The sequence below is a fragment of the Pantherophis guttatus genome, chromosome 5, assembly GCF_059756535.1.
Source record: "Pantherophis guttatus breed Tessera chromosome 5, ASM5975653v1, whole genome shotgun sequence".
NCBI classification, from domain to species: Eukaryota; Metazoa; Chordata; class Lepidosauria; order Squamata; family Colubridae; genus Pantherophis; species Pantherophis guttatus.
The window spans coordinates 21,031,089-21,046,421 of record NC_142067.1 but is presented as its reverse complement, the minus strand read 5'-3'; the positions used below and the strand labels follow the sequence as shown (position 1 = coordinate 21,046,421).

Below are 15,333 nucleotides of genomic sequence, written 5' to 3'. Positions count from 1 at the left end.
CTATAGCCACTCATCTCTGCCAAGTGACTTTGGGGGGGCTGGGGTGGGGGATTGCCATTCTAAAACTACAAAACAGTTAAAATAATTAAAAACAATAAAAACATCTACAAAGTAAATACAAATTTATTACATTAACTTTTATAGTGTCCTGAGGTAAAACCGTTCAGAGTACCCTGTTTCTCCCAAAATAAGACATCCCCTGATAATAAGCCCAATCGGGCTTTTGAGCACATGGCAATATAAGTCAAACGCTTATTTCAGGGTTCAAAAAAAATATAAGACAGGGTCTTATTTTCGGGAAAACACGGTAGCAACCAAATATACAGTGTCTGAATTTGAAAATTGGAAAGTTTTAACCTGTATTTTCAGGGTGGATAAAAATCAATGATTTTTTTAAAAAAATCAGATTTTTTTGATTTAAATCGGATTTTTTTGATTTTTATCGAATTTATTTTAATAAAAAACTTTTGAGGTAAAAATCTATCATAAGATAGTTTTCTATTTAAGATACATAAATAATTTAGTTTATTCAGCATGAAATGGAGTTTAGTTATGTAGCATGAGGCTGTATATTCTGCAACACTGGGACTATCGGTGAGTCAACAGTGGGTCAAAGGAGTAGCAGAGATGACAGTTGCTCTTTAAAAATTATGATTTAAATCGAGTTGATTTAAATCAAGCCTTTTTACTAGTGATTTAAATCATGATTTAAATTGTGATTTAAATCAACTCAATTTAAATCAAATCCACCCTGTGTATTTTATACTTCTCTTTTAATATTTGTCATTTGAGTTTAATTTTTTGAGAAGTTCTTTCAGCTAGAAGCCGTTTGCGGCTTTTGTAAACAGTTATTAAGTGCAACCACTAGTACTTTTGCCTATACGAAAAAACAAACTCTCAGAGGGACCTTGTTTCAACTGATGCAATTTGTGCTGATTCTGTTAATGGTTGAATTGGCTCAAGTATGAAATAGAACTGCCCTTAATTAAATTAAATTAAGAATGAGCCAAGTTATAACAAGCACAACCTTCCTGAGGAAAACTAAAAAGAATGGGATGAATTGTTAATTAAAATATGTTTAATTATAGTTTATTGCTTGTATATTGAGTACTGTATTATCATTTATTTAGTATATTACCTCTATCCAAGGGTGAAAGTGAAACAATAAAACTGTAAAACAGACAAATCCAAATTTCATAAAGCCAGCATAAATAAACTCATTTTAAAAATCTTAGTTATTTTAATGTAGATGCCAGTCTTGAAACCAGCCATTTCCTGGTCATCTGTGCCCTATTTTTTAATACCTTACACAAAGACGTCTTGACAACTCTTCTGAGTGGCAATATTGTAGGGAGGAAACTTTCTTGTCTTTGATTGGCAGGCTGTCCCAGAATGAATGGACCTTGACTGAGAAGGCCTGCCCCTGCTGCCCCAGTCCTCCTGTCTTCCTGGGGAGTAGAATCCACAATATTATAGTCCTTTTTGGTCAGAGGGTAGAATCTATATTATTCCTTTTTGGCCTGCTTGTATTGAATGGACGGATTCTACTTGAGCAGGTTGTCTCAAATAGGCTGTCTTCCAGTTTTGTCACCACACTATAAAAAGGATGTTGAGACTCTAGAAAAAGTGCAGAGAAGAGCAACCAAGATGATTAGGGGACTGAAGGCTAAAACATACAATGAATGGTTGCAGGAACTGGGCATGGCTAGTCTAGTGAAGAGAAGAACAGGAGAGACATGACAGCAGTGTTCCAATATTTGAGAGGCTGCCACAGAGAGGGGCTCAAGCTATTTTCCAAAGTACCTGAAAGGCCAGACAAGGAATAATGGATGGAAACTGATCAAGGAAAGATTCAACCTAGAAATGAGGAGAAATTTTCTGACAGTAAGAACAACCAACCAATGGAACAGCTTGCCTTTGGAAGTTGTGGGAGTTTCATCACTGGAGGCTTTCAAGAAGAGACTGGACTGCCATCTGTCAGAAATGGTGTAGGGTCTCCTGCTTGGGCGGGGGATTGGACTAGAAGACCTACAAGGTCCCTTCCAACTCTGTTAATCTGTTTTGCTAAATACAACCAGGACGATGACATACAGGTAGTTCTCGACTTACAACCATTCATTTAATGATGGTTCAAAGTTGCAGTGGCCTTGGAGAAACTGACCTATGTTCGCACTCATGACCATCGCACCACCCCTGCGGTTATATAATTGCAATTCAGGTGCTTGGCAAATGGCTTGCATTTTCAACCACTTGTAGCATCCTGTGGTAACATGATAGCAATTTGTGACCTTTTTTGCTGATTTCCAAGGGAAAAAAATGCCCATTCACTTAAACATGTGTGATTTGCTTAATGACTATGTGATCTGTTTAATGGCTGTGGTGATGCATTTAATGACCGCTGTAAAAATTGTCATAAAATCAGATCTCATTTGACTTACAATTGCAATGACTTATGGACATTTGGGTCCCAATGGTGGTCATAAGTCAAAGAATGGGGTAACTTGCTGCGGCCAACTCACTGCAGGACAACTCGTTGCAGCCAACACACCATGGGACAATTCATCCCAGAACAATTCAACAGTTCAATTATTTAAAATAATGAAAAAATCTATGTTAATGTTTGTCATTCACATTTGATTTTGATGTTTCAGCAGAAAATGAAGAGCTTGGCCCAAAGACGTCAGTCAGCACCATCCCTGGTTCTCAGCAAAGCTCTGAACAAAGCCAGAACAAGTGCCAGGTAAGACGGACTCTTATACCTTCTGGCTCCATTTTCATCATAGTGTGGTTTTGATGAGTAACTGTATCATACATGGCTAAACTAGTACCTGGAGGATAAACTGTAAACAGGTTGATGTTTAGAATGTTCTTGCCTTGGGCAACTGGGAGGTGTGGCGAAGAAAGCAAAGTTAGTAGAAAAACAGACTGCCCCCAAAATTCCATCTCTGTTAGATTAGATTTAGATTACCCAACCCTGACCCAGAAAAAGGACTTTGTGTCCTGAGGTTCCCTGGTTTATGAGAGTTGCAAAGAGTGTCTGTATTTTGCAAAGCAATAATGAAATTGTTTCCTTCTTGAGAATATGACATGATGGGAAATTCAATCCCAAAAAAGACACACAGTACTTTATTTCTGCCAGTAAAGCAGAGTTTGGTACCAGGATTAATTCTTTACAAATCTTGGCTTGTTTTAACTATGGTTTTATATCTGAATTCTGGCTTCTTAGATCAGTTGTTTTCCTGTAGCCATAAATGACGTGGCGTGAGTGGAAAACAAAGTTTTATTCTTTTTTTTTCTAAATCAGCTCCAATTTCCATAAATGCTTAGACATGCACAGCACATGTTATAAAGATTTTAATAATAATACAATTTTAGTTAAATCTGTAATTGAGATGCTTCTGGTTTAAGCTAAAGGCACTGGAGTTTACTCTATGCATTAATTTCATTCTTAATAATTGTTTTCATCAATGTTTTTAATTTAGGTTGCCTTCTCAGGTGACATTTTTCAGAAAAAAAGATTTAATATTTTACAGACCAAGAACAAAATCACCATGAATTTGTGGAGAAATGATTTACAGCAAAATCTTTGCTTGGGCAACTATAATAAAGTTACTATAGGAGTAATTTTGTTTAGGAGTAATTTTTAGCCAACATAGCATTTCTTTGCTACTTATGTAGATTATAACTATAAATTCAGTTAATTATCCCAAAATGCAGGTCAGGATATTTTGACATTAATTTTCAACTGCATGAAATGAATGCACTATGGGTGCATCCAGGATAATACGAAATATGAATTAAAAAGCTGCTTTGTAATAAATCTTTGGTATGAAAATCCCAGAATTTCATTGGACAGTTTGCAAGATGTAGTGTTTGGCAACAACTTCTGCAAAACTACATTTCACTGTAAAATGGTTAACAGATGATAAAATTACTGGGTACAGCATTTTCTGCAAAGTTTTTTCTCCAAGTGCTTTACATTGGCCATCTCAAGATTAACTGATTTTTTTTATATCTTTGTTTTTAATTATTATCCAATAAATTTCCAATGCTATGTTTATAACTAATCTCTCCTACTCTTATAATTTATTGGAATTGCAGCTATTCAAGTCATTGGCAAAATTGCAAGCAAACACAACTAGCTCATTTAAATCAACACGCAGGGCTCCATTCAGTTGGTTCTCTCTCCTTCTCAAAATCGCTTCTCTATTAACAAGAATCATTCTTCTTCATCAATAATAAACAAATCATGTTTGGATTTTCTACTCCGTGTGTTCTGAAAATGCTTAACTCTTGCTTGCTTTTTCTTCTTCTGAAAGAACAATGAGTGGTATGTTTAACACCTTAAATGTTTTGTTGTAAAAGCTGTTTTAATACTTATTCACATTTTTTAAACAAAATATTAAGTTCAAGTTTAAATAGATTACAGTTTTCTTTTGGTACTAAATACTAATGTTAATAGACAGTCACTCCAATGCCTTATGAGTATTTGATTAATGACTACAAAACTCCTTCCCAACTCCATCTTATATCTGCAGAGGTTTTATATGAATATCCTATTTTAGCAGCTGATTCATCTCTGTATTTATTGACCTTAATCTAATAAGAGAGTTTAGTTAGGAAATACTTGGAAAAGCTGGCATATTTATATTTTCATGGCCTTTTATAGGCAATTCTGATGTATCTTTTTTCCTGCTGCATGACAATCATATCAAAATGTAATGTTGGCCATAGGCTACTGATTTAAAATAGTTAAAATACAGTAACTAATTTAAAATAATATTTAAATGTTCAAGGAAATGAGGCTGAATATTTCAAAGTGGCATTTTTGTTTTAAAACTTTTGTTTTTTTTAAAAATATTTCTTGGTCTAAAAACTTGATTTATAATTGTGCGGTTGATGCTTTGCAAAATAGCTATCGTTGAATTGAGTTGAACCATTTCTGACAACTACTGTGAGCCTTTAGCCATTCTACTTTGCTGTGATTAATTTCTGCACAGTTGTTTTGTAAATCTAAAGTAGTTTTCAGCTTTACTGAAAAGAAACTTGTATAAAAGTGAAATCAGAATGAAATCTGTGATTTTATTCAAAAAGGGCGATACAATCAAACTCCTATTGTGCATTTGTATAGATCAACCTGTGCTACCCTTTAGTTGTGAATCTCTCAAAAACTGGTTTCATAATTATTTCTGAAACAAAGTATTCAGAGTACTAAGGCATTCCTTAGTAACTATCTCCTTCTCCTGTGATCCAAAAATAGGGCTAGAAGTGTGTAGTTCTGTAAAAATAACACTTCTTTTTGGAGGTATTATCTACCTCCTCTTTTGGCCCTATTCTTCCTGTGTTCCTAGAACTGATATTTCTTTGATCTCTCATTCTTGTTTGTCAAAACAGTTTTCTTGTATATAAAATGAAAACCTAGTTAAAACCAGATGAATTCTCTTGGCTGAGAACCATGAACCAAGTGATGATGGAAAGTGAAAGTACAATAGTGATATCAACTCATTCTATCTAAAATTGTGCGGGAAGAGAGCTGTGTTAAGTCTGTGGTAGGCTTACAAATTTTATTAAAAGATATTTTGAGCATCTGATGAAGTGAGCTATAGTTCACAAAGTCTTACACGTTTTAGTAAAACGTGTTAGCATGAAAGGGTGCAGACTCCTGGTTGTTATTTGTTAGTTGTTATTTCAGACTAACTGGATTCATTAGTGTTCTTATATCTAATATTATCCTAGTCCAATCTGAATCACAAATTGAAGCAAAAATAGAACACTAATAATGGTGTCTGATCACTTCCTGTCTCTGGCATTTACAAATCAGTTTGATCTCTAAACAATCCTGTTCTCTCTTATGTTCGTTTGTTGTCATAATTATATGAGTGAAATGTTGAAAATGGTAACATCAAGCAGCATCTGCTCACTTATGATCTGCCTTTTAAAGAAAACGGATCTTGCATTTAACTCCACTAAAAATTTATTGAGGAAGATATTTGTGAATATGAAAAATACAGTTATGCTCTACTTGTTTAGTTGAAATTTTATTGTGTGGGAAGTGTCTCAGTGGTGACTCTTCATGCAATATTTTAGATTTGTCTGAAACAAAAATCTCTATTTTTGCTTTTCTGTGGTGAGATAATAATTGAAATCAAGACTAGCAAACAATTATATTCGTATGAGTTGAAGAGACCTTTGTTTGCATAAAGCATGAAACTATATTGTATTACTTTCTGCTTTTGAGCAAAACAAAAATGTTAAAAAGGGATAAAATTTTTGACTTCAAATCTAAGGGGCTAAAGATAAGTACAGCTTTCTGATGGTTCTTTGTTGATTCTAGTAGATAATTGGCTACTGATGGAGAGAACTCATTTGGTGAAGATGTGGCTGACCATCTGCAAATTGTGTCCCTCCCCTTCATAGTTATCTGGGAAAAGTTTGAACATGTGAGCATTATTAATTAATTTGGACAGAATTCTTGGAACTGTGAGATTGGCCACTTGGTTTTAGATCCATGTCCCTCCTACGGTACTTGATCAAAGTCTCCTGGGACGTGACATGTGGTTGTGTCCATTTGCTGGTGAATGGTTCTTTGTAAGAGATAGTGGTTCCACACAACTTAAAAGAGGAAGTTGTCTGCCCCCTTCCTCAGGAAGCCATGGTTGGACTCAATGGAACAGGACAATTTCAACCTAGACATCAGCATTGCCATAGGGAAGATTGTTCAGGAGGTGATCAGCTTCCAACTCCAGAAGGCTTAAAGGAAGGAAGGAGATTATCTGTACTTTTATGGTTGAATTTCAAGATGGTATTTATTACATTTGTGGATGGCCTCTGGCTGGATTGGAATGAGAGTGATCCTGACCTTTCTTGGTTCTCAGCAACTTTCAGTACCATCATTCACGGCACCTTCTGAACCAGCTCAAGAAAGCCTGGTCCTTTCTCCAAGGGCAGTATCAGTTGATGTTGGCAGAAAGGAAGCTGGTACCCTTGATTTATATGATGCTTCAGGATTGTACTTTCTGCCTGCTTCTAACACCTACATAAAGTTAGCGTTTCTTGAATTATAACCTATTTTTAAACTTCCATATAATTTGCAGGTTTTAGATACTTTTTAAAATGGAGATGACCATCATAAAACTCGTAACACATAGCAACATGGATTTTGTGTTCTATTAATGTAGGGGAAGGAATGGCAGAACCAAGTGGTGGAGTTAAAAGAAGGATCAACCTAGAAACTCTATGTAGCCACAAGCGGACTAAACCCAACCCCACCCCTTTGAATTCCATTGACCCTTTGTAACACCTAGCAGGTGCTAAACCTTAGTTTACAATATTCCTGTGCACAGGCATAAGTAGCAATAAGTCAATTTTATTGGAATTTCACATGTGGACCTGATCTTTTATTCCCGACAATTAGTTTTGCTTTAAAATCCTATTCATAATTCTAATTTTAGATTTGCAGGCACATAGGAAAAGATGCGGTTTTTAAGGCATTTCGTCTATCCATGATGAACAATACCAAAGCTCCATGTTTCATGGAAATTCTCCTCTTGTCTAAATCACAATAAATGATTTTGACATGTTATTTTCCAGCTCTGCGCCAAATGCTAAATATTCCTAGATAACAGTGATCACATATGTTATCTGGTAATGCAATCAGTTTAGCTTCAATATGGAAATACAGTTTGTACCTTAAAGAATTGTACTCTGTGTCCTCGAGGGTTTAATTTGGATTGTCTGAGTTATATAGCTGAGAGATAATAGAAGATTTAGTAAATATAAATTATGAAAAGAACGTAACTATCCAATTCCAGTAGACAGTGTTTCATAAAAATATGCCTCATGGGCTGTTTTCTAAAGCAAGAAGAGTGTTGGCTAATCCCCTGCATTCATTTTTAGTTTTTAACGTGCATAGGTTTTTATCTCCACATGGGAGAACAAAAAAACATGACCACACTTCCAATGTCACCTTTAAGTTTCTAGAGATGTTGCCCATACACTTAACTGCTGTTCATCTTTACCAGAAGACCTGGATGTGTTTCAAACTAAAAAACCCTTTTCTAATCAATGCAACAGATTTTCTGTTTTCAAGTCAGCAATCCTTTGATGAATTTCTCCCATTTTATATGTCCCAATTAGTTCTCAGTACTTCAAAATAATTATCAGAGAGAAGGCATGCCAAGTTCAGACAACTAACAAACTCTCCTTGTTTCCTGGGATTAATTGGTACTTTGGGCTAAGGGTGTAGCATCAATTAGTGGCTTGTTGACGTTTTGTTTTACAGTTTTTGACCCAAGTTTCCAGATCACATTATGGTTAAGGTCTTATTTGGGATGATGAAACCAAGAAGCAAAGCAACAAGATTAATCCCAAAATGAACTTGCTTGTGGTGACTTTTTCTTGAGAACATTGTGGAAGTGACCAGCCATTGTCACCTTCTAATATTTTATAAAGTTTCCCAATCTGTTTTAAAGCTCTGGGATTTTCCAGGAGGCTTCCCATTTAACTACTTATCAGGTCTGAACCTGTTTAGCTTTTTGAAATCAATGAAGCATCTTTATTCTCTGTGAAATCATCTACTGCAGATGGTTGCACTGTCAAACTCTGAAACACAAAGCACAAAATCCAAGATTGAATTTGTCCTCTGCAGTTGCCTACATTGGCCAATGAAAACACACAGGGCTAGAGATTGGGGCCTAGTGAGCAGTGAACACTAGACTGTTGCTAGAAGTCAAATCTTCAGAAAAAGTGAAATGTAGATAGATGTTTAATGAAAGCATTTTTTCTATGAAGCTTTTTTTTTTTTTTTAGAAATTTGACTAGGAAAACTCAACACAGTTTTTGAAGTGAGAAGCAATTGATATATAATTATTTAAAATAAGCCAATACTGTTGCAGTTTCTGGTGTGAAGTGTGAACAATTCTCCTGTGGCTTGTTCAGCGCACCACAAGTAAAACAAATTTGGGTTAGCACAGTGTGAATTCACAAGTCATGTAAGGACTGAAGCCACATTTTAAAAAAATCTCTAAAGGAAGATCATAATTGTTTCTCATCAATGATTGAAACAAGTATGAAAAGTGAAGCAGTGTTCATAGTTGAAGTGAATGTATGTGGGTAGGAGATCTCCAGGAATCTGAAGGTTGGCAGGGACTAAGCAGTGCACTATTATTGCCAAGAAGATGACTTAGACATGCCATAAAGTCAAAATTGTTTGAAGAGAAATGTTGTTCTTATCTATCCATAAAAGATGGATACTTACAGTTATAGTAGTCCTTGACTTATGACCACAACTGGGACAAGAACTTCTGTCTCTGATGAAGCCATTAAGTGAGTCATGCCCAATTTTATGAGCTTTTTGACACAATTGTTAGGCAAATCACCATGGTCATTAATTGAATAATGTGATCATTAACCTACATTGAGTTTAGTTGTCAGAAGCCCCCTGAGAAAATTGAAAATGGTACTCAAATATACCCCGGGATGCTGCAACTGTTATAAATATATGCCAATTGCCAATCACCCAAATTTTGACCATGTCACATGGGGACACTGGTTGTACGTGCGAGGATTTGTTGTAAGTCATTTTATTCAGTGCCATCATGGCTTCGAACGGTTGTTAAATAAATGGTCCCAAGTCAAGTACCATATTTTTCGGAGTATAAGACGCACCTTTCCCCCCGCCCAGAGGGGATGAAAATTTAGGTGCGTCTTATACACCGAATGTAGCCCCGCCCACCCATTGGCCCCTACCCTTTGGCCTCTGCCTCACAGCAGTTACCTCCTTGCAAGCAAACAGCAAGAAAAAACAGCTCCTTTCAGCTTCAGCCCTGCCTAATTAGCACAAGTTGATTGGATCGGCCTCCTGACTCTCAGCTGATTTGCTCTCAGCTGTTTTCCGCAGGGCTCTGCTACTTGCTGCAAAGAGGTAAATTGCTGGAGCAGATTTTTTTTCCCCTTGTGCTGATCAAGCTATGCTGAAAAGGAAAATGAAAGTAAAGCAGGCTGTTTGCTGTCTGCTGTAAAGAGGCAAAATTGCTCAGAGGCAGAGGGAGATTTCTTTTTCTTCTTTTCCTCACCAAAAAAGGTAGGGGCATCTTATATTCCAGTACGTCTTATACTCCGAAAAATACGGCATTTATTTTCGAAGATCCCTTACATATAATCATGAAATTCATTTCCTTCACTATTTTTTTTTTATTTTTCATCCCTAACTGAATGCTTGTTCCAACAGCTCATATTTTAACTTAGTCTACCCTTCTTAAAAAAACCTGAAAATGTAGGATGTGGTGAAGTTGATCTCCTCGATAACAACTGTACCCAAAGAGATGAGATTGAGAACTTCATTTCTAAAAATCTGCAAGACCAGCATGGCTATATCGCCCTCAAGAATGTAAAGCTTTGAAAATGTATCGGTGCCCTATAACTGTTTTGCAAGTAGTTGAATGTGTAACATTATCATACTGAGTAATTGTGCTATTGTATCTTCAGCTGCAAGTCATGGATAGACCCTGCAGAGCGTTCTACCGAGGGAGAATTAAAACCATCTAACCTCATAGTTATGAGGGCAAACACTGTTGCTATTATGGAGCAGTCCCAGAATAAACAAGGATATGACCTGCACACCTGAGAAAACACCTTATTTCAGCTCTCTCTATGGAGCACTCGATAGTGGAAAGTCCTTTTGTCATTGAGTGATCGGGCAAAAGGTCTACCCTTCCCTGTTAGATGCTTGTCGTTCAGCTCAAAGTGAAGAGAGATATTCACATTTTTCAGCCATGGGGAGGTGAAAAACTTTGAAAAAAAGTGCATTCCTTTGTCATTCACATGACAAATAAGCAGTGTTTCCTTGTTTTAAGGTAGTGAACTGTGAGATAGAGGTAGCCTTTGCTTTCCATTTGTATTACTGTGTTTATCCACTCATAGCCTCGCTCGTTCCATTTTTCTTCTATGAATGTCACTTGGCACAAATTCTTAAAATTTCCTTTTTGGCTCTCTCAGCCAAAGCTTGGAATGTGTCACTGATCTAGGAACCCAGTTATGTGCAATACACATGTCCATGTTGCTTTTGATCCCAGTTAGTCTAAGGATCAGGACATGCAAGAGTTATTTGATGCTTTCATCCTGTGATTTTTTTCCTATAACATTGCTATGAATTGAAATTGGCCTCAAACGTTGCCTCAAAACTGGTGAAACTGAAGTGGCTGCACCTTCAGAACAGAACAGAACAGGAGAACAGAATCAAAATGCTGATTTTGAAATGATTAGTTTAAAAGCTCCTGGATAAAGCTACAGGGAATTATGCCTTTGCTTGTTCTACCCATTTACTCAAGCCGTCCTTCTCTGGATATTACTTTGGATGCTAACTGGTTGAGGATTAGGGACAAGTATAGCACCATGTTTTCTGGAATACCTTTTCTGGAAGTCTTAACTGGCACATAGTTCTTTCCAGCTCCTAGGAGAAGAAGAGATCTTGTTTTTCATGGCCTTTTACAATTTGATTTTGGGCTTTATTCTGCTGTTGAATATTATTCTGGGTTTCCTCCAACCTCCAACTTCTTACTTGCTTTGGAAATAGCAATCATTCAAGGTGCATATTCATTCAGCAAATAAATAGGTCAATTTTCAAAGTGAATGGAGTTAAAATTTAAGAAAATGTATTGTACAAAGTAATTTGGTTTGTTACTTAATAAGAAGAGATCATATATTTGAAAAAATAATAGAAACGTAATGAATGATTGGAATGTTATATATTTAATTGAGCTTTATTAAGATGTTGGATTGTACTATTTGGAATAAAATAAGATTTAGAAATATGAATAAGTTTAATATATGGAATTGTAATAGGTGGAATATTTTTGATTGTAATCAGAGAAAATTGGAGTTAAAATTTAAGAAAAATAACAAAAGAAATGAATGATTGGAATGTTATATATTTAACTGAGCTTTATTAAGATGTTGGACTGTATTTTTTTATTTATTTTTTTTAATTTGATTTATATGCCGCCCTTCTCCGGAGACTCAGGGCGGCTTACAATGCGTTAAGCAATAGCCTTCATTCTTTTGTATATTTTATACAAAGTCAGCTTATTGCCCCCACAAACTGGGTCCTCATTTCACCTACCTTAGAAAGGATGGAAGGCTGAGTCAACCTTGAGCCTTGGAGAGATTCGAACCAGCAGAAATTGCAGGCAGCTGTGTTAATAACAGGGTGCACTAAACCACTGTACTATCAAGACTCTTATTTGATAAAGAAAAATGTTTATGATTATACGGGGATTTAAGGAAATATTGGGATTATCTGATATGAGATTTTAAATTTAAGGGGTTTAAATTAGAGATGAAAAGGGAAAAATTGAATTTTATTAAGATAGAGATTAGGATGAAGGGTAATATTGGTTTATAAAAACTAGAGAGAATGGCCCTTGCTTTGCCTGAGACAGAAAGCACAAAATATAAATGCTTGAAGTTCCCTGTTTCATATGCATGAATTGTTTCAAGTATTTTGCAAGAGAGCCTAAAACACATTTCACAATGTGCCTACCAGTCCAGAAAGACCACAATTGATGTTGTTAAGCAAGACATTTGTTAAGTGAGTTTTGCTCATTTTCCCATTGACTTTGCTTGTCACGTTATCACATGACCTTGGGACATAAATATGAGTCACTTGCCAACTGTCTGAATTTTGATTATTTGACCATCGGGACGCTGCAATAATCGTAAATGTGAAAAATGGTCATTTGTCACGTTTTTCAGTGATGATGTAGCTTTGAATGGTCACTTAAATGAACTGTTATAAGTCAAGGACTACCTGTAATTGGATGGGAGCATTCTGAGAAATTTCAGGACTGTAGGCTAGATAAGGAACTCTGAAAACATCCTAGAAGCAGCAGTTGCAAACTGCTTTTGTATTGTTTTCACGAAAACGCTAAGAATATGATTATGAAGTCATCCTGAATCAAGCTTGATTCAAAGAAGACTTTTCCTCATGCCTTTAAATGATTTGGGTGCAAATGTTTTTTCTTTTTCAAAACCTTAAGAGTTTTTGATTTGTTTATAATAATAGCTCAGATGGTAATTAATAAAAAACCAATATGGACTTACTGAGGATTTCTGACACATGCATCAGATAACTAAGAAGTGTTTAGGAGAAAATGGCAACCATTTGTCAATTTAATGTAATTTATATAATAAACTATACATGAAGCTTGACTTTTGTTACATTCTATATATTAATGAACTGCATTGCAGATTTGCATGCATTTTAAGCAAAAATAATTTAATTTTAATTACTATTACACGTCTTAATAGAAATAGTAAAGAAAAGTTCTTCTGTAGCCTATTTGCAAATTATCTTTTCATGATCCCAGCAAGCTAGAATATCTGAAAGGGGCAAAGTTAGACATTTAAAAATTCTACTGCATCAGAAATAGGCAATGCGATTCCAGAAGAGTCTTTTCAAATGTTTGCAGACTTCATAGAGTAATTTGAAAGGAGAGCAGGAATCTCAAGAAACACAAATTACAGCTGGGATTTGTATTATTTAAAGCATTATGTCCTAATATATATCCAATTAATAACTGACTTTATCATTTTGTAAACAGGATGTGGTTTATATTTTTATAGCTCTTAATTGAATTAATATGATTCATCATATTGTATCCTGATGCACTTCTCACTCCAAATATTATCTTCCTTATTCATTACAATGAACTGGTGAATTTCTACTTGGGTGATTCTAATTATATGAGACTTATTTTCCAGTAAAGAAAATAAGTCCAAAGCCAAAAATTCCTGTAATAATTTTTATTGTGAGGAGAACAGAATTTCTGCCTATCCTTCTACAGTATTTTCTCAGTGGTTGAAATTAGTGAGCAAACTGTACTCATATGAAAAGAAACTGCTGTAAAATCTTGTGGCCTTTTTCTCTCTCTCTCAGCGTACAAACAATTACTCTGGAAGATCTGAAAAATTAACTGAAATAATTTGCATACCTCCAAATACTAAGAAACTAAACATACTATGGGGAGCAAAAATTTGAATGTATGTGATTAAAATCTGTTGTGACCTTTACTCTTGGCTACAACAAAGCAGTGATGCATAAAATTTGATATGATTAACATTGATAAAGCCAAGTATTGCATTTCACTGGATATGCAAACTACCCAACAGAGATAAATAAGATAAATAAATGTGCTTATCTCTGGTAGCTTTTGTAGGTCCATGAAGTATTGTGAAGAGATTACCTCAGGTCTTCATTATTGGTTTGAATGAATAAACCATCTTACAAAGACACCTACTGTAAAACTGACCAAACATCTTCTTTAACTTTTACCAGATTCACTACAACAATTTGGTGTAGTTTCAGATCATTTCCAAAGTGTGAAATAATGTTATCTTAATATTCTACTGCATTCTAGGATGTACAATTTCCTCTTTATGCCTTGAGAGTGATTTATCTATTAATTTAACCTGTGGAGGTACTAAAAGTGAGCAGTGTGCTTCTTTCTGTCTAATGGCATTCATCAGATGGGTTTGCTACGACAGTTTTTCCTCATATGGGTGTGGAACAAGGTTTAGTTTTCTCATGATTATATAAATGTAATTATATTAATATAAAATTATTTTCTGATGTAGGGATGATCCTACGGGGTTCCAGATTTGCTGAACTATATATAATTCTCAGTATTATTCAGCCCTTAAAATTCAGTCTTAATATTCCTTTTTACTTACTTTTTTCATGTATTCAAATTATGTTTATACTTTTACGTGTTATCTTATATGCTTGACAAATAAACTTATGATTATGATTATTCCTCACCATTGGCTTTGTCACTTTGAAGGCTTTTGGAATTGTCCTTTTGTGACATTCGGAAGGCCATAAATGTTCCCTACTTCTAGCAGAAATGAATTATATAAATAATCTGCATTGAATGAAAGGTGACAGAAGTAAATGAGTCTGTACTGATTTATCCATTTTAAATGTTTTGAAATAAAATATCTGTCCGATCAACTGCTGATATAGTCCAGCTTTCTGTTTCACACTGGCCTGTCACATGTCCACAGGAAGGACATTTTAATAATCCCAATCAAGTCAAATTTGTTTTCAGAAGCATACTGCCTACCATGATAACTTTTGTATAGTTAGTTGCCAGTAATAGCCTTATACTTTCTGTTGAAAGCCTGGCTTTCATCATCAGGCTTTTAACAGATGAATAGGAAGATATTAACGGATTTAGAGCAGTAGACAAATACAGCTAAGGCTATCCCATAGTCTCTAATCAAAATAGATTTTGACCATGAGGCTTAGCAAAGTGGAAGAGTTGCCTTTCGAGTGAA

The 15,333-nt window shown here is 35.3% G+C and overlaps 1 protein-coding gene across 4 annotated transcripts in view; it reads left to right on the top strand.

Moving 5' to 3' along the window:
- Positions 1 to 15,333, top strand: part of ARHGAP20 (Rho GTPase activating protein 20) — a 95,296-nt gene that overhangs the window by 15,632 nt on the left and 64,331 nt on the right. For 2 of the 4 annotated variants that reach the window (XM_034409738.3, XM_087894662.1), the window contains exon 2: positions 2,655 to 2,740. In XM_034409738.3, the coding sequence (XP_034265629.2) occupies positions 2,655 to 2,740 (86 nt within the window). Of the gene's footprint in view, positions 1 to 2,651; positions 2,741 to 15,333 lie in introns of all 4 variants that reach the window. The other 2 variants (XM_034409733.3, XM_034409748.3) reach the window with 1 other exon arrangement.